Source organism: Photinus pyralis, unplaced genomic scaffold (genome assembly GCF_008802855.1).
Source record: "Photinus pyralis isolate 1611_PpyrPB1 unplaced genomic scaffold, Ppyr1.3 Ppyr1.4_LG9, whole genome shotgun sequence".
Taxonomy (NCBI): Eukaryota; Metazoa; Arthropoda; class Insecta; order Coleoptera; family Lampyridae; genus Photinus; species Photinus pyralis.
The window spans coordinates 13,446,367-13,466,642 of record NW_022170878.1 but is presented as its reverse complement, the minus strand read 5'-3'; the positions used below and the strand labels follow the sequence as shown (position 1 = coordinate 13,466,642).

The following is a 20,276-nucleotide window of genomic DNA, read 5'->3' as shown; positions in this document are numbered from 1 at the left end:
AAATAATTATTACATAACGATAGGTCAATAACGAAATTGTCATTGTTTATGTAACTTGTAGGTACAACTTCCTGCGTTTCACGTTCAGTGTACTTTTTATACGCTTGACGTTCGGTTTGTTAACTTTTGTGTCTTTTGTATAATTAATGTTTTAAAGTACGTAGGTAATTTATAAAACTTCGGTGTTTATGCAAAAGATCTGAAAGTTCTAAAGTACGAACAAAATCGGCACATTTCTATCTAGCACGTGACGTTACAATAACTTAAGGCAATATGGTAAGTGCTAAACTTAATCATTGAATAATACTCAATGTAATTCTATTATTTCAAATATTGGTAATTGGTAAGAGACTATGACAATATTACCTAAGTATTATATGGGGAAGGACGAGGGTACGATGCTTACGAAGTTTCACAAGTGGGTGGACGCTATTGCAGAAGCTTCACTACCCCGACTTTCCCACCTTCTCCTGGTAAGACTTTCACTGCCCTCCCCAAAGGCGCTAGAAGAGTGCTTCACCTTTGCTATTACGGTCTTCAGTACCTACTTCCTCCCTTGGAACCGCCCAAAGTGCTCTTTTCGCAGTTCTAACAAGTCATTCCCAGTTTCGACCCATGTATGGACTGGCTGGAGGAATAAAAGGCTATTCAATTCAACTCAAAAATCAAAAGTTATAGACTAGAAAAAAATTCAAAGGGCTGTAACTTTTGAACTAGTAGCCCAATCTTGGAACTGTTTGAAATTATGGATTCTACAGGCCACATTCTAGAAGAAAATTTTTTTCCGGGTCGATCTGGGACAATTTTTTCTTCGGGCCTCAAAAAAAGTTTTATACCAAAAATCGACTACACCAAAAATTCTCGTGAAAACACTTTTTCTTATTACTTTGGGTGCGTAGAATTAGAGAAAAGCCCTACTTTCCAATGGAGCCGATGAGTTCGTGATTCATTTCGTGTATGGTAGGCCCTTGGTGCACCGTTTTGAAAAACGTCATTTCACCATTTCGCGGGATTTCTACGTAATTGCCACGTGGAAAAATTACGATCTCGACAATGACTCAAAGAAAAAAAAACTATCGATCCTTCGACTTAGCTCTCTACGTTGGAAACCGCGAATTTTCGCGTAGTCAGTTTGCGTTCGAGCGAAGAAGACGCAACGCGCGTCCGTCACCCACACCTTCCCACAAAATTGTCCCTGGATTTTTCTTATAAAAACGTGCCGATGAGCAAGAATTTCCCAAGAGAAATATTGTCTAAATTTAGTCCAGTTTAACATTGAGATGCCAGCGCATTCTCTAACAAATTGTTCCTCTTGGTATAAATTACAAAACGAGAGTAGTTCATATTTGATCAGTCGTTTTTCACGCATCTTATCATATCGCCTTATCTTGTAATAAGAACTTGGTAAACGAAATTACGTTCGTTTGGATTTTTCCGTCGTTTGCTTAGTCGAAAAAAAACCGCTGAAAATTTAGTGATGAAATGTGCGATTCGTCCCTTGTTCGCGCCAGTGATTATCTTGAGTCTCGTAACTGTAGTTTTAAATACCTGTGAAATTCAGTTCAATCACAAAGGTGAGGATTATGTCCTTGGTGACTACGTCTATAATGGAACAATTAGTGAGTGTGGTTGTGATAATCGTACAAATATTTGCATTAGAAAGTGCTGTGACCTAAATTACACCCTTTCCGACCAAACGTGCATTTTTAACGACACCCAAAGTTTTAAAATTGCCGTCTACGATGACGTTAACCCAGTCGCGGAAAATCTTACGTTTCGTTACGTAGCAGGCAGAGTGAAGTGTCCTAAGGGAATCTCCCACTATAGATTGGAGCCCTTGGATTACCCCGATGAAACCTTCTATTTCCAGCCCAATGGAAGTTTGTGGCAGCCCGAGGTGAACAAATTAATTTATCGGGAGAACTATTGCTTGGAGAATTTCCACGATATTGGATTGTCGGCGTTTGTCTGTGTGGATGGCCCTCCCGAAGAGCCAAAGTCACTGTACACACTTGGTGAGTCGTTATCATTTTAAGTTGCTTAGAGTTATGACTCAGTAGATAGCAGGTAGATTGGGTCATTTCAAAATACCCACTAAGGAAATTCGGCATTGGTAGATGCACCTGGAAAACTCCCATATAGTCTGTTTGTCCCAAGAAATATTCACCCGCGGAATATGATCCTTGCTCTTTTTCGCGAACTGCGCTAATTTTTCGAATGGCACGACCTCGCATTTGTTCTTTTGTTCGAGTTCCTGATTCAGCTCGACCCACTTGGATTTTGAGCTTCTTCTCCTTTTTTGTTCCTTCTTGCTAATGGCTCTTTTTCTCTTCGGCATGATAGATTCTTCTTAATCTAAACTAAAAAATTTTTCATATATTGTTCGATGTTGGTGTATTTTTACTGTTTGCCTGTCGTCGCCTGTGATCAACAAGATGCTGCTCAAGATATTCGCATATGATGTTTTGACCCTACCACCGGAATTTCATAAGGATTGCTCCGTAAATAAGATACTTACCGCGTAAACCTGATGAAATCACCTCGCATTCGGAAACACGACTTCTAGTCGGGCTCATATTCAATAGCACTTGAACTCGTAGTGGAAATCGATGGAAGAAGGTTTCACGTCTCTGCCTCTTTTTGTTCTCGAGTTAGACGAGGAGCAGTCAGCAGACGGACAAATTTTCGAAAAATTCCCTTAAAAAACTCGAACTTTCTGGAGAAATAGTACAAAAATAATCAAATTAACTTAAAACCGGAACTACATAAAATTAAGCTCGAAAGCTTTAAAAAAAACGCATAACAGCTGAACACGTGACCACGGTTTTCGCGCCGATGAAAATCCACGTAGGGAAATTCCGCTAGGATTGGACCCTTTTTACGACAGCAAGGACAAGAACCTATTTTAGTTTAGCCGAGACAAGAACCACTCAATTACAGACTTATTTTCAAATGCGTTCTTTGTAAAAGAAATACTTTCCTGCTAATCTTCAAACAATCGTCCGTAGACGCATAATATGTGAACATTAGGTACCTAAGGTATTACCTATTATTATTATTATTATATTGTCTCCTAAAAGTTTGCGTGATTGTAGTGATATCATCTGTGAATCTTTTCGTGGGTGGATATTTTTGTAAACTTTAGATGTAAGTACAGAACCTCTTTTGTTTTGCTTAAACGCTTTGAAAAATGGTTTAGGTTTGCAATGTGGCGTCTCTCTTTCTTTCCGTACTGCTCTCTCTTCGCTCAGATGTCAGATTATTTAAATATCATGTGGAATCCCTCCTACAGTATTCTTCCGATTTTGATAAAATTTGACGGTAAGATAAATAAGATTCCGAGTGCAGAAAAGTTCTTTTTACTTCCTAAAGTAGTGATTCGTCGAGGAAATCCCAGGGTACAACCATGCGCGACAAAACCATGTCACTCCACCGCACAAAAGTTACGAAATCTCCCCTCGACAAGGCCGCATGGCCCAAACTGGTAGTTACCAACCAATCCAAGATGGTGGAGGGCGTCTGGTTTCTACTGACGTAGTCACGCCGTCCAAAAAAACAAAATGGTGGACGAAGGAGGCCTTCAAGGATCAGTTCGCTGGGTCCTCCATTATCGGACATGATCTACGATGGGTTACTCAAACTAAGAAGTTACGATAGTAAGGTACGCGAACCATTTTACAATCGTGGCAACGAGCCAGAAACTGGAATAGGCAATTAGGGCTACGGAGTCTGCGGCGGCCATGGTACGAGAATGAATGGAGAAGACAAATGAAGACAGAAGCGGTTTAGTCAGGGAGGCATTTCTGAAAAAGGCTCTCTAAATCATGTCTAACGGCGTTTGGTGCTACAAACTGGCGGTGGCCCCCGCCCCCGCTGAAAACGATGCGCCCTGTTGCCAGACCCGATTTTGACATTTAAGCCCTTAAATCCAAGATGGCGGCCAAAATTGCCGTTTTTTTCGGTTATTTCGAGCCCACAAGGCAGCCACTGAACGTTTTGGGTAGTTTAAGGGTAGAATAACATCTAGTACACACGACGACACCGTTTAGGCACACTTTCGTATTCATATTAAGGGCGTAAATGCCTAAACTCCGCTTAAAAACGTCAAAAATTTATCATTTTTTTTCTTTCTGACCGGTTGTCGGCGTCCAATATGCATTCATATGGTGAAGTTAACATTTAAGTATGTGGGGACCTCCAGCAGCGCCATATGCCTGGGGCCTAAATATCAAGATGGCGCCTGTAAAGTCCAAAAAGAGTGAAAAAGTCGTTATTTTTGCCGTAGTTTTACTACACTGGCCACTCTTTACGTTCGCTGTTCATTTTGATGTTCTGGAACGTTATTATGAGTAATTGCGACTGCCACCCCGGACGTAATACACCCCCACGAGAGGGGGTGGAATTATCATCTCGAACCGAACGGATTCGCGAAACCATCAATCAGCGCACTCGCGTGTTGTTGTGCGTCTTCGTCGGCGCCGCTCCTGAAGTTCGTCTGTGTCGCTTCGATGGCGTCTTCCACCTACGCCCGATATTTCATTTAATATTAAAAGACCATTAATTTTACATCATGTAGGCTAAGATTACATTCAATGAAGATATTTTTTAATGTTATTGTTTAATTGTCATCGTTTTTACCCCATGCTGCCTTTCAAATTTTGCATTGTGTACTTCTAAAATATTTTAACAAGTTTTATTCTGTAATTTCCTTAAGCCAGAAGGTGACCGTTGGTCGAAACTAGTCGCGGCTTTTACAATTTGTCTATTAAAATCGAGATTAAAATAGTATGGGGAAGGTTTTGTGTCTTTTTGGGATTTAACCTGGGATTTAACGACTCACTCTAACATTTACATTAACATTAAGCTCGTTCATACTAATTTAACATGATATCACATTACATTCTAACGCATGAAGATGCTCTATTCAAACGTTAGGCCACATCTCTATTGATCGTAGAATGGTGCTCATGTCTTCTTTCGCGGTGATGACTTCCATTTGACTGTTTCAGTTTTCCCTAGGCCATGCAGCATGAATCATCCTCTGGTGGTGATTTTTACAGTACCTAGTCTATGTGTAATATTCCAAAAACAATCCAGAGAGAAAACGTCAGTGCTTCAAGAGACAATGTTCTTATTCTTGCATAATACCTTCTTCACAGTATTAGTGCTCAATATTCTAAACAGTTTCGACTGCCAAGTGTTACGTTTTAATTTAAAAAAATCAAAGAAAACTTGGGAAGCAGGTTTTAATATATTTGCCCTCAAATTACGCCGCCAAACCAACTTCTGCCTCTTGGTTCCATAGTTAAAGTTTATAGGAGACGAGTCCCCACTTCCGCAGTTAAGCCCTTCAGTTGTGTAACATCCAGAATGATATTCGCAATTCTCATATTATGGCTCCAGGCCATCGAAATGGGAAATGTGTGACCAGTGTAGTAAAAATACGGCAAAAAGAACGACTTTTTCGCTGTTTTTTGGACTTTCCAGACGCCATCTTGATATTTAGGCCCCAGGCATAGGTATCACGCTGCTGGAGGTCCCCACATACTTAAATGTTAACTTGACCATATGAATACATATTGGACGCCGATAACCGGCAAGAAAAAAAAATGACAAATTTTTGCATTTATGACGTTTTTAAACGGAGTTTTGGCATTTAGGCCCTTAATATGAATACGAAAGTGTACCTAAACGAGGTCGACGTGTGTACTAGATGATATTCTACCCTTAAACTACCCAAAACGTTCAGTGGCGTGCCTTGTGGGCTCGAAATAACCGAAAAACGGTAATTTCGCCCGCCATCTTGGATTTAAGGGTTTAAATGCCAAAATTGGATCTGGCAACAGGGCGCATCGTTTTCAGCGGGGGCCAATTAGTCTAGAACCGCCTGTTGCCAGTTTGTGGCACAAAACGCCGTTAGACATACACTTTTCAGAAATGTCTCCCTGACTAGTACTGATGGCGGGTCTCCCAATCCAGGAGGACACTCGAAAGGACAATTGACGTAACGACTGATCAAAAAAGAATTTACGTCGAGGCGGCTTTGGAAGTTCAAGTTAAATATGATCTTCCATATAAACAAAAATTCCAAGGGCGACTCGACAGCAACCCTTTTTTGATCGCATAGTACTAGAAGTGAGATTATGCGGGAGCACATCGAGAGGGATATCCAAAAATCGACCTAGGCGGTTAAGGTGTCGAAAATAATTAAGTGGAGTTGTGGTGGCGATCGAGAAACCAAAGGAGGGTGTGGGTCTCACTCATTTTCCATGAGAATGACACCCAACCAAAATCTATTTGTGATAACCCTCCTCTAAGGCTTCTAAAAGAACGAAGGAGCACGGTGGACCTCTGGCAAGGGGAGTGGGGAACGCGGTCTTCCTGGACAAAAACCTTGTTAACCGTTTACGCAATTATTGTTAACTAGAATTGACGTGCCAAACGGAACCAGAACCAAAGAGTATTATTAAGTATTCTTTACCAGAACATAATAAGATGCTGGCGCATTATTAGGTCAATTTAGGTTGTTTTTTGATAACTGGATAATCGCTTGGGGTTTATTCATCGCCGATAAATGTCGATAAAAATGAACCGCTGCGTGTGTGTTTCCATTTCCTAAAATTCGGACGTGTTCCGGCAACGTCAGAATGCTCGCGGCCATCTTGCTGCTGTTGTGCGTCAAAGTGACCCACGTCCGTCCGTCGTGCCAGAAGGACCGAATCGCCCCCCTCGACGCTTCGTACCTTAGCACCAGTTTCGCCTACACTGAAACGATCAACGATTGCGAGTGCGATTCAAAAACGTGCGTCAGGAAGTGCTGCGGCGTCGATTATGTGCTTCGAGGGGACTCTTGCGTTCGTACACGCGAAAAGATCACGTTCGAAATTTTTGACGAGATCGAGCCCGTCGAAGATGCCCTGGATATTAAAATAATTGACGGTTATATTTACTGCCCGCATGGAAATATCTATTCGTTAAACGCAGCGGAAGATCCGTTCTTTGTTCAGAGAAATGGAAGCTTGTGGGTGCCTTTTGCAGAAGAAATTATTGACCTCGACTCTTATTGCGTTGACGATATTGATGGGGAGCTTTCTGGATTGACATGCATTGACTGGACGGACGATGTGGTCACTGTCAATAATTACGGTAGGTATGTAAATTACGTTGGTTTCGATCTTTGATAATCTTCCTTTTTATTAACTTGAAATTTGGTCCCTATTTCCATTCGGTACTATTTCATTGAAATTTGGTCTGCTAAAAGCTGGCATCCTCAGCTGAAGAATAACCAGACATTCCCGCTTAAAGAAAATCTTGATTGTTAACGTCGAGTGTAAAATGGTAACTGAAACAATGACGCTTTGGAGAGGTGGTTCACTGGAGTGAGCGGACGGATGTTTAATATGAACGATTTTTGAGTTACTTCAGAAATATTTGGCAGTGCACTGCATAAATCAAACATTTTTGGAATGCAGGCCAAACCTGTTTTCAATAATATCGATTAGGCAATCAAAACATTATAAAGCATTGTCCCTGTACTACTTCAAAAATTTGGCTTTCTCTGCGATGAAGGATGACACGTCGTGTTTTCAGTTGGGCTTTGGTTTGTACCAATCATCGGGGGAATCTCTTGTCAACGGTAAAAAATAAACTTAATGTCAAAGATACAACGGCCGTAAGATTTCAAAATAAACAATGTGAATATCCGTTCGAGTTTTTAAAGTTTCGAGACGTCGCATTTGTTGAACATAAACGCGCAATGTAAATGACTACTTCTCATCACTTCGTCTGTTTATAAACAAAACTAAAATTAGCGTCAAGTGTAATTTTAAATAAATTTCCTTGGCGCACAATTAAAATTAGAAGACGCTAATTTACTTCGGTTCCTGTTGTAAGATTGGAAGGGGAGATTGTACCTAATTCTTCATCTACTTGCTCCATCCGCATCCATTTGGCTTCTTCTTGGCTCTTCTTCGTTTAGTGGATTATTTTCTTGTTGCGAATATTCCTTGTCAGCTCTCCTTCCACCCTCCTCAGTTCTTGACGTGTTTCTTTTGTTAGCAACGCTGCAAGTTCCGCTTCGGTAGACGATAACGAAACCGTGCGCTATTTTCTTGTCGTCCAGCTGACTGTACAGGGTGGCCAAATAAGAATGCGAGGTACTGTATCTGGGAACCTGTCCATCGTAGACGCTTGCGGTAAAAAAATTTACTACTAAAACGGCCACGAGAAAAACCTGGAAAATATTTTTAAGTTTCTGAAATGGCCGCTAGGGGGCGTAACTGCAATCTGGAATCTAAAAAAGTGTGAATTCCGCTATATTAACCTAACAAAAAAATACCCGGTCTTTGAAGACGACGATAATCTGAACCTTTTTTGTTTGACAATTTTTCCTGTGTCTCTAAATGAAGTGGTGGGGGGTATTCAATGGTTTCCGTAAAGAACACCCTGTATCTTCGAAACGACTGAGCCGATTTTAACAAACTTGGATTAATTGAAAAGAGTTATTCTTCGGCTACACATATTATAATATTTGAAGTTTTGTTAGTTTCACATATCGCCGCTTGAGGGCATTTTTCGACATTCCGACAGAAATGGTTAATTTTCTCAAAAAAATTAAATGCACTGGTTCGATTTTTTTTTCATGAAAAAGTAGCTAAATGATGCCTAAACAAGCTCGCGAAAACCGCATCTCGATATCTTGTTCCTAACCTAAAATTTAGGCCAAAGAAAATTTTATACCCTCAAAATTTTATTTTTTTAAGATAATTTTTCCGGAATTATTTTTATTATATAATTTGTGGCCCTAAGGTGGATCGATTTAAAAAAGGAAGCTTTTAATGCCGCCGTAAATGCTCGAAATGCTGGCCATCACGATATAAAAATAAATATATATATATCTCAAGATATCGAGATGCTGTTTTGGCGAGATTGTTTAGGCATCATTTAGATACTTTTTCATGAAAAAAAATCGCACCAATTCATTTAATTTTTTTTGAGAAAATTAACCATTTCTGTCGGAACGTCGAAAAAAGCCCTCAAGCGGTGAAATGTGAAACTAACAAAACTTCAAATAGTATAATATTTGTAGCTGAAGAATAGCTCTTTTGAACTAACCCGAGTTTGTTTAAATCGGCTCAGCCGTTTCGAAGATACAGGGTGTTCTTTACGGAAACCTTTGAATACCCCCCACCACTTCATTTTTAGAGTGACAGGAAAAATTGTCAAACAAAAATTGTTCAGATTATCGTCAACTTCAAAGACCGGACATTTTTTTGTTAGGTTAATATAGCGGAATTCACAGAAACATCACTTTTTTAGATTCCAGATTGCAGTTACGCCCCCTAGCGGTCATTTCAGAAACTTAAAAATATTTTTCAGGTTTTGCTCGTGGCCGTTTTAGTAATAAATTTTTTTACCGCGAGCCTCTACGATGGATAGATTCTCAGATACAGTACCTCGCATTCTTAGTTGGCCACCCTGTACATCCAGAAATCTTCAAAACACAGCCTGTGATAGATCTCCTATCGATCAAGTCATTTGCCCAGTCCGTATCCAGGTGGTCAGACCCTCCGGGAGTCCCGTCCTGATCGCTATCGGCCGAATCAGCCAAATTTGCTTTGGAATTTTCGCGGTTTCTTCTTCCTCGAACAGTCCCCCAACTTACCTATGTGCATCCTTCTTGTACCGAAAATACCGGATCTTCTCGGGCTATTTCACCTCGGAAAATTCAGTCACCTAAAGCCAGGGATGAGGCTCTGAAGAGGTGCAATAAATGTAAAAGCAGCGGCTCGGGGCCCTTCTGCAGAAGAGCCGGGAATATCCCGTCCGATCCTGAGCTCTTTTAATAGTCTGAACGTGTTGTCCGCCCATCTCAGAGATTCCTCTGTAAAATCACCCGCGCAGGTACTTTCCACCAACCGGGTAGCTCCTGTTGGTGGTTCCGAAGTTACGTAGTCCCCAGAACCGGGAAAGTGGGTTTCCGGGAGACATCTGAAAGCCTCACCTCGCACCGGTGTCGCCACATTTTGCCCTGGGTCTTTTAAAAGGATCTTACGAAGTTTTTGAGCTTCACATTTTAGTTTGATCCTCGAATTGACGTAATAACCTTCTTAAACAATAACGTAGAAAGCTCCCCAGTAAGCGATAAATTCCTATTATTGCCTATGCCCAATTGTAATTGTAATCATCAAGCAATTAGAACAACTTCCAGTCCAGGTCCAAACGATGTTAATTAACCACTCATAAAATACATTACAAACAAGACTCCATTCGTTGATTAAGCCATCAGCATCATAAGAGAATTTACTCGTGCGATAAAATACCCTAATGGCCCATTTCTGTGTGTGTGTTAACTATATAAATGGAATTTAATGCGCTGTATCATCGGCTTACCATAAATTCCCGCAGCGAAAAAAAAACATACGCACCCTCTTACGATGCAATATACATAATTATGCGAAAACACACCCCGTGCCGGGTTTTTCTTGTACAAAACAGAAAAAGAACGCGACACACCTTTATTGGTTAATTTAATTACACTAGAGATTAAAATTGCTTTTAAGCTAATAGTAATTCTTGAGCGCTAATAACATTTCTAATATAAACTACAAAAGCAGTGTCATAGTAATTGAGGGTTGAGAGAGAGCATTTGGAGAAAGTTTTGATTCAAATCCACCATTTAGTCTTCCATTTATTGGTATAAGAAGCTCAATGGAGAAGGTACCGAAATACCAAAGGGATGGAAGCAGAGCTGGGCAGAATACTTTCAAAAAGTATTTGTATTCAAATACTTTACACAAATCAAAGGCATGTGAATACTAAATACTTTTACGTCCAGCACAAGCGAATACTAGATACAGATACATTAAAAAGTATTCAAATACTTAAAAAAATAAGTATTCAAATACTTGAGAATGTATTCGAATACTTTCAAAAGTATTCGAATACAGTAAAAAGTATTCAAATACTTGTCACTCAAATACATTAAAAATTTAAAATAGTATACTAGATAAAAGGCTTAATACTACTTAAAAAATCAAGTTATACTTTGTATGGGATTAGCTTTTTTTATATCTCTATTGTTATATACAAATTTAAGGGGAGTAAAAGTAATAATTTCAAACAGTTCCAAGATTGGGCTACTAGTTCAAAAGTTACAGTAAAGTAAAAGTAGTTGATTTTTGGTAAAAAAGAAAGGTTAAGCTTAAGTATTCACATACTATGCGAAGTATTCGAATAAGTACTAAATATTTGTGAAAGTATTTGATTACAAATACTGCTTCCATAAAAGTATTTAATTACAAAGTATTTGAATACTAAAAAGTATTTACAAAATCGAATACTGCCCAGCTCTGGTTGGAAGAAAAAATATTAAAATAATGGCGAGATTTAAATGAGGAAACTAGGAGAGGAAACGAAAAGCGGAGAGAAGAAAAGAGATGCAGAATTCGTGGAGAGAAAAAGGAAGATATAGATCACCTGATATGGGAATGTAAAGAAGTAGAAAGAAGGAGAGAAATATTCGACGAGCGGGGAAGAGAAGAAAAATTGATGAAGATACGAAGGAATGCAGAAAATTTGATGTACATGTAGTTGAATATACCCAAAAATGACGTAAATGATTGATTGATAAAAGCTTGTCCCTAGATTTTGGAGTTTCGGCTTTACTTGAACAAAATTTCTTTGTGTGTTTGATGTATTTGCCACGAGCACTTCTTTTTATGTACAAGACTACGAATTGTTACGCTTTTGTTAGCGAGCCAGATTGATAAGATTGTTTTTTTTTCAGGAATGATAATTTCCATGCCATTTCTCCTGGCCACCTTCATCGTGTACGGCCTCCTGCCCGAAAGGAACATGCACGGAAAATCGCTGATGAGCTACGTCATATCCTTGTTCGGCGCGTACCTTTTCCTGGTGATAATACAGGAGCATACCGAAATTGTCGGCGCAGGCTGCATCGCCTTGGGTAGGTACCGATAACTTTGTAATCCAAATTGATTCCGTTTCTTTTCTTAGGTACTTTATGCCTGTTCTTCTTCATGGTGTCGTTCCTTTGGATGAACGTTATGTCTATTGATATTTGGTGGACGTTCAAGTGAGTAGGTATACTACCGTCCGGTGGATTTCACGTGGGCATGTTTTCAGAGGGATAAGGGGTTTGAGTGGTAACAAGAAGGAGGTGGAGCAAAAACGTTTCCTAATGTATTCAATCTACTCTTGGGGCGTGCCCTTAGTTTACATCATTATTATAACGATAATAAACGTCAGTGCGCCCCCAAACGCCTGGTATAAGCCTGGCATTGGCGACGGACAGTGCTGGTTCTCTCGTAAGGACTACGCTTATTTTCCCATGCATAAAAATGAACCCTTTGTTTCAGTTGGAGAGACTACACTAGTGTACTTTTATCTGCCTCTCTGTATCATTATAATTGCGAATGTGGTGCTTTTTGCGCGGACTTCTTTCAGGATACGGGAAATGCAGCAAGAGACCGCCATTCTGAGACGAAATGAGAACAGAATCAGCACCCAAGACCACGATAAGCAAAGGTAAGTTTTCTGTCTTCCGCCGCTTTGCACTCAAGCTTCGTTTGCTTCAGGTTCTACCTGTACTTAAAACTACTTATGGCAATGGGCGTTAACTGGTCAATGGAGATCATTTCGTGGGCTGTAGACTGGAAGGTTGAGGAGGTACATCCGGCAGTGTGGATTTTAACGGACCTCTGTAACGCTTTGTACGGGGTGTTCATTTTCTTCATGTTTGTCTTCAAGCGTACGATGTGGAATTTGATGAAGAAACGGTAGGTTTGCCGCGGCACGGCTGGTTTTGGTAACCGTTTGTTTTCAGGTACTACATGGTGCGTGGAAAAGTGCAGTTGGCTAAGACCATACGCGCATCTGACTCACCGACGACAAGTACAACTGCTATATCTCTCACTAACAGGATAACTTAATCACGTTTTGTATTGTTTTTTATTTTTATTTATTTAAAACGCACTTTGAATGTCGCTTAAGAACAATATACTCTTTTGCTTCTGTGTCTTATGTAGGTATCACTATCAGTATTATAAATAAAGTAAACGCACGCAAATTCGTATCTGTATAACGTTTAACTCTAGTCTTCTCCACATGTATAAGCAATAAATGACAACCCCCCCCCCTCCCTCCGGCCCGCCAAAGAGGGTGAATGCTTTCATCCGTTCTTGTAATAATTAGATTTCTTTATCTTAACTTCGTCTTTAATATTTTGATTCCACCATTTTGTTTGTTTTCCGTTTCTATTTATCAATATCGCTTTACATACTTCAATCGTCGCCGTTGATAATACTATCCCATTAAATTTTTCCTATGGGTCAATATTCACGTGCCAACACCATTTACTTACCTATAAGTCAAATTTTGGATGGTGCTTCCAAGGGGTAACCATCCCCATTCGCCCCCGTGTAATTCCGCATTTGTTAGGGAAAACATTGGAATTTGTTAATAAACGAATAGTAGGTTATCACATGTAGCTAATCTAAATGAGTTAAGAAATATATGGTCAATAATGTATAGGTCATATTGTAGTAATGCAATATAAAAATCTATTCAAAATGAATGGGGCATTTTTCCAAAAGGTTCTTTGCATTGTTTTAACGCATGTGGTGACGGCGACGGTTGAGACACAAAAACAACCAAACCGCCGACGTAACCACATGGCTCAACAATGCAGAAAGCCTCATTCTAATAAATCTAAGTTGATACTTGTTATAATGGGGGTACATCACTAGAAGAAATCCGTTTTTGTTTAAATTTTGGGTTTAAGGAAATAGATTTTAGCAAAAAAAATAATTGCGCAAAGAGAGAACTGTTTCCACATTTTTATGTCGAGTAAGACGTTTTCATGATTATTAACTCGATGGGGAATCTTTACACTCGCCACCAGTACTAATTTTTTGCACTTGCCTCAGATCTTTTCTCCAGTAATTACGAGAGTACCTGTTAAGAATTTAAGACTGTTAGAGGTACTAGTGCAGAATTTCTCCAAGACCTCTGAATCAGTGAAAAACCTCTGATGAGCTTGTAATCAACCTTTGAAACACAATACCTAACAACTCGTAGTATACAATATCAAGAATCAATAAATTGGAACGCATTCGAAGAATCTCTAAGAGTATTTGAAGAACCTCTTAAAAGTATTCCAATATACCCCAGAAAAATTGCGAACGTTAAAAAAGCTCTAATGGGCGCTTCAAACATAAATAAACATGGTATGGTCGATCGATAATTTAAGGGTACGAAATTTGTTCTCCAATGGAGAGCATTTGCATTGAATCTTTCGGACCGATGTATTTTAAACTTCTAATATTAGGAAGTTGAATAGACCCATAACGTGGCAATTAGGTAATTGATTTCTGATTTAAAAACATGATATTGTCGAAGATAGCTTATTTCCAAAGGAAACGCCATAACCGCAATAGGAACATGGTTAATTGCGTTTTACTTTTTTAAGGATAAATGATCGGTTACTTCCTTGCATTTTTCCTTCCCGTTCAGTTAAAGAACGCCCCCGACCTCGGCAAAAAAGCGTGTGCTAACACAAAAATGTAGAATTGGCTAATTGTACATCTCGATACGGAACTAATTAACGTGTGCGGTTTTATATTCCGGTGATTAATGGAGGAGGAAGAAAAAACAATTAGGAAACATTTCTCTTACCTTTATTAGCCTTATGGATGCGAACGGCTACAATGAGCTGGTTTCGTTATTGTTTTCTTTGCATTGTGGTGCTCCATTGTGTTCCATCGGAAGGGTTTGTTTACAATGTCTCGACCAAAGACTCCAAACCCAACTGCGTGTGCGACGAGAATACTATCTGCATACGAAAATGCTGCGAGCTGAATCACGGCATACCCGGTTCCGCCGCGAACTGCACTTGGTATGGAAATCCAAACTTCGTGACGCAAATTACCCATGACAGTGAAACACCTCCAGATGTGTGCTTTACGTATGGAATCATGCAGTGCGGTTTCACGTTTTTCCGATTGGAGCCTCGCATGAACGCCGATGATGAGTATGAGATAAAAGATGGTGTTCTCAGTACACCTGCAATTGAAATGGCATACCCGTACAATGAGTTCTGTGTTGAGGATTTTGAAGATATTGGCGTTTCGGCGTACGTTTGTGTTAATGAAGAAGCAGTGGAGCCCGGAGAATACTACGCATTTGGTAAAATTTAGTTTAGTCGAGATAACCTTATAAACCTTTGGGTTGCAGGTATGCTAATATCAATACCTTTCCTGATAGTAACCTTTGTCGTGCATGCTTTGCTTCCCGTTAAGACCATGCACACAAAATGCTTGATGTGTTTCGTGCTGTCCCTAGCGTTTGCGTACGTGTTTTTGAGTTCCACGCAATTTTATGGAGGTTCTGATATGATCGCGTGCCTAACGATTGGTAAATTGGGCTGGAAATTGAGAACAAACGCACTGACTTAACCATTTCAGGGATGATTTGCGTATTTAACTTTATGGCAAGCTTTCTTTGGACAAACGTGATGTCGTTCGATATTTGGCTGACGTTCAGGTTATTTTGGGTAAGTGTCGGTGACGCAGTGAGCTAACTTTGTAACCGTAGCGGGGTTGGAGGATTTGGGCGCAATCGGAAGAAGTCAGAGCTGAAACGTTATTTGATGTATTCGGCGTACGTTTGGGGCTTTGGTGTCATTCACATCACAATGATCGTTCTTTTGAATACATTTGCATCAGAAGATGCTTGGTATAACCCACTGTTCGGCTTCGACAAGTGTTGGTTTAGAGGTATCATCGTATTGTACATTTCCATCTCAAAAATGTTGCAATTTCAGACGATATGGCTATCCTGCTTTACTTTTACGGACCTTTAGCTGCAATTATAGTCATTAACATCGCACTGTTCACGTTAACCGCTCTAACCATAAAAAAAACTCAAAAAGACACAAAGGTACTTAGGCAAGGCGAAAACAAGAGTACGGATGATGACCAGCAGAGGTACGAAATACTTTCACTCGTTTTAAGATAAATAGTTGCTTATAGATTCAAATTGTACTTGAAACTCTTGCTCGCTATGGGTGGAAATTGGTCACTCGAGGTGATCTCATGGGCGTGGGGTTGGCAAGTGGGTCCCGTGCCCGAGTTTCTCAACTTCGTGATCGATCTGTGCAACGTATTTTACGGCGTGCTAATTTTTTTCATGTTTACCTTCAAAAAGACCAACTGGATACAATTACAAAAACGGTAAGCACTTTCGCTCTTCTGCACTCGTAATATAACAATCTACATCTTAGATTTCCTTCTTTACGCAAAATCCAAATGCCGAATTTGTGCAGAAGAGGGCCCCAACAGACGTCTGAAAGTGTACCACTTTCCTAAGCGTTGGTTCACAGATAGGTAGTATACATTACAAATTAATTGCATTGCTTTAATTATACTTAATTAATTAATTATTGTTTGTAATAGAGAAAGGAATAAAAACGTGACAAACAACGATTTTTATTTGAAAATAATCAGATGTGATAAAAAAAGATTCTTAGATAGCCACATAAGATCGGTGAATATGCAGTATTATTATTATTCCCAAAGACGGTCTTCTATCATAGTCAGGGAGACATTTCTGAAAAGTGCATGTCTAACACGGCGTTTTGTGCTACAAACTGGCAACAGGCGGTTCTAGACTAATTGGCCCCGCTGAAAACGATGCGCCCTGTTGCCAAATCCAATTTTGGCATTTAAGCTCTTAAATCCAAGATGGCGGGCGAAATTACCGTTTTTCGGTTATTTCGAGCCCACAAGGCACGCCACTGAACGTTTTGGGTAGTTTAAGGGTAGAATATCATCTAGTACACACGTCGACATCGTTTAGGCACACTTTCGTATTCATATTAAGGGCCTAAATGCCAAAATTCCGTTTCAAAACGTCATAAATGCAAAAATTCGTCATTTTTTTTCTCGCCGGTTGTCGGCGTCCAATATGCATTCATATGGTCAATTTAACATTTAAGTATGTGGGGACCTCCAGCAGCGCGATATGCCTGGGGCCTAAATATCAAGATGGCGCCTGGAAAGTCCAAAAAGCAGTGAAAAAGTCGTTCTTTTTGCCGTATTTTTACTACACTGGTCACACATTTCCCATTTCGATGGCCTGGAGCCATAATATGAGAATTGCGAATATCATTCTGGATGTTACACAACTGAAGGGCTTAACTGCGGAAGTGGTGACTCGTCTCCTATAAACTTTAACTATGGAACCAAGAGGCAGAAGTTGGTTTGGCGGCGTAATTTGAGGGCAAATATATTAAAACACGCTTCCCAAGTTTTCTTCAATTTTTTTTAATTAAAACGGTAACACTTGGCAGTCGAAACTGTTTAGAATATTGAGCACTAATACTATGAAGAAGCTATTATGCAAGAATAAGAACGTTACAGAGTTAAACGTTGTCTCTTGAAGCACTGACGTTTTCTTATGGATTGTTTTGGCATATTACACATAGACTAGGTACTGTAAAAATCACCACCAGAGGATGATTCATGCTGCATGGCCTAGGGAAAACTGAAACAGTCAAATGGAAGTCATCACCGCGAAAGAAAACATGAGCACCATTCTACGATCAATAGAGATGTGGCCTAACGTTTGAATAGAGCATCTTCATGCGTTAGAATGTAATGTGATATCATATTAAATTAGTATGAACGAGCTTAATGTTAATGTAAATGTTAGAGTGAGTCATTAAATCCCAGGTTAAATCCCAAAAAGACACAAAACCTTCCCCATACTATTTTAATCTCGATTTTAATAGACAAATTGTAAAAGCCGCGACTAGTTTCGACCAACGGTCATCTTCTTGCTTAAGGAAATTACAGAATAATAAACTTGTTAAAATCTTTTAGAAGTACACAATGCAAAATTTGAAAGGCAGCATGGGGAAAAAACGATGACAATTAAACAATAACATTAAAACATATCTTCATTGAATGTAATCTTAGCCTACATGATGTAAAATTAATTGACTTTTAATATTAAATGAAATATCGGGCGTAGGTGGAAGACGCCATCGAAGCGACACAGACGAACTTCAGGAGCGGCGCCGACGAAGATGCACAACAACACGCGAGTGCACTGATTGATAGTTTCGCGAATCCGTTCGGTTCGAGATGATAATTCCACCCCCTCTCGTGGGGGTGTATTACGTCCTGGGTGGCAGTCGCAATTACTCATAATAACGTTCCAGAACATCAAAATGAACAGCGAACGTAAAGAGTGGCCAGTGTAGTAAAACTACGGCAAAAAGAACGACTTTTTCACTGTTTTTGGAATTTCCAGGCGCCATCTTGATATTTAGGCCCCAGGCATATGGCGCTGCTGGAGGTCCCCACATAATACTTAAATGTTAACTTGACCATATGAATGCATATTGGACGCCGACAACCGGTCAGAAAGAAAAACAAGTTAAAAAGTAATCGTAAACGATTTACATAAAGCGCATTTCCACTTGCATTCATTTCCCATTTGTAAGATGCAACTTTTGTTAAAATCGTAAAAATCCGGCCACAAATATGAAAGATAGCGTTGCACATGGGCAATCCATTTTTTGACGTGCTACTTCAATTTCAGTTTATGAGAAGAATTTCATTTCAGTGCTTTTCTAAATAAGAAAGTTGGAAATGCGCATGCGCAAACCTAAATTTTAAAACTAATGTTAGATTTTCCTTTGTTCCAAGCGCCTAAGTATCAAATTTCACTTAAATGGTTCCATAGATAAAAAAGTTGGCACTGCGCATGCGCAAAATAAAATTTTGAAACTGGCGCTAGATTTTCCTTTATTCCAAGTGCCTATGTATCACATTTCATTTAAATTCTTCCATAAATAAAAAAGTTGGCACTGCGCATGCGCAAAACCAAATTTTGAAATTGGCGTTTGATTTTCCTTTATTCCAAGTGCCTATGTATCAAATTTCATTCAAATACTTTTATAAGTAAAAAAGTTTGCAATTCGGTTTATAAATGGTCGAGATGCGAAAAGGGCACTGTGAATTTTGAATCGATTCGATTCAACTTTTGGCATTGCGTATTATATGGCTAAAGCTATGCCCATATTGAATTTCATGCAATTCAGTTCATAACTAACGGAGATGTAAAAGCGATCGAACATTTCTAAACAAAGTTATCGTTCACACGGACAGATAGATGGACAGACAGACAAAGGAACAGACGCACAGACCAACAGGCAGACGAGAGATAGCAATGAAAAATTGTAAGCGATCTCTAGGATCGTTAATAAACGGCAAAAGTGTAAAATTATGGAACATGTAAAAAACGGTTTTTTGTTTTTTTTACAATAACTTTTTTTGTAAGCGGTACAGAAAAAATTCCTTCCTTGGTACAAGACTCGACACCATAACGAACCAAATAGCGAAAAAAGTAGAACAATAGCTCTTAAGATAAAGAACTAGTAGCGTCGCAAAACGAGCGGACGGACGGACGGACGGACGGACAAAGTGGCCACAATAGCGCATTTTTTTTATTTTTGTGGAAATGCGCTAAAAATGATGATTTTTTGCATTTTTAACGTTTTTAAGCGGAGTTTAGGCATTTACGCCCTTAATATGAATACGAAAGTGTGCCTAAACGGTGTCGTCGTGTGTACTAGATGTTATTCTACCCTTAAACTACCCAAAACCTTCAGTGGCTGCCTTGTGGGCTCGAATTAACCGAAAAAAACGGCAATTTTGGCCGCCATCTTGGATTTAAGGGCTTAAATGTCAAAATCGGGTCTGGCAACAGGGCGCATCGTTTTCAGCGGGGGCAAATTAATCTAGAACCGCCTGTTGCCAGTTTATAGCACAAAACGCCGTTAGACATGATTTAGAGACTAGAGAGCCTTTTTCAGAAATGTCTCCCTGACTATCATGTATCTCATTCTATTAGTATGTGTATATCTCTAAAGAAATCTAAAAGCATCCCGAAAGCAATTCCTCCTGACACCCCCTGCAAAGTGAAGTAGGTATACTTCCAGACCCATATATTGTAGAGAGGTCAAAATATATAGGTCACTCACTCCTACTATAAACTTGAGCAGTTTTTAGCTCTTTGAACGCAGGCCTAGTCTGTTACCCATTTTATTACCCGGGCATTTGCATCAGTTCCACGTTATTATTTTCTGAAAGCTGGCTCACGTCTTGCGTACCTATGGGCAGAGCTGGGTAGTACTTTGGAAAAAAGTGCTTGCTAAAGGACTTCAATTACCTTTAGTGCTTAGAGCT

The 20,276-nt window shown here is 39.6% G+C and overlaps 2 protein-coding genes across 3 annotated transcripts; both read left to right on the top strand.

The window, feature by feature from the left end:
* The first annotated feature begins 1,236 nt into the window (after positions 1-1,236).
* On the top strand, positions 1,237-13,090 carry LOC116181543 (G-protein coupled receptor Mth2-like). 2 transcript variants are annotated; one of them, XM_031501932.1, is made up of 7 exons: positions 1,237-2,015; positions 11,789-11,968; positions 12,019-12,097; positions 12,148-12,329; positions 12,381-12,549; positions 12,600-12,800; positions 12,848-13,090. In XM_031501932.1, exons 1-7 carry the CDS (start codon positions 1,478-1,480, stop codon positions 12,951-12,953), a joined length of 1,455 nt encoding a protein of 484 aa, XP_031357792.1. In that variant the 5' UTR covers positions 1,237-1,477; the 3' UTR covers positions 12,954-13,090. The 2 variants fall into 2 exon arrangements, with proteins under 2 accessions (XP_031357792.1, XP_031357793.1); XM_031501933.1 differs by lacking the exon at positions 1,237-2,015 and adding an exon at positions 6,590-7,146.
* Positions 13,091-14,534: 1,444 nt separating this feature from the next.
* On the top strand, positions 14,535-16,502 carry LOC116181146 (G-protein coupled receptor Mth2-like). The gene is made up of 7 exons (XM_031501425.1): positions 14,535-15,207; positions 15,256-15,435; positions 15,486-15,564; positions 15,616-15,797; positions 15,845-16,007; positions 16,053-16,253; positions 16,304-16,502. The coding sequence occupies exons 1-7, from the start codon at positions 14,715-14,717 to the stop codon at positions 16,386-16,388; spliced, it is 1,383 nt and encodes a 460-aa protein (XP_031357285.1). The 5' UTR covers positions 14,535-14,714; the 3' UTR covers positions 16,389-16,502.
* The last annotated feature ends 3,774 nt before the right edge of the window (positions 16,503-20,276 follow it).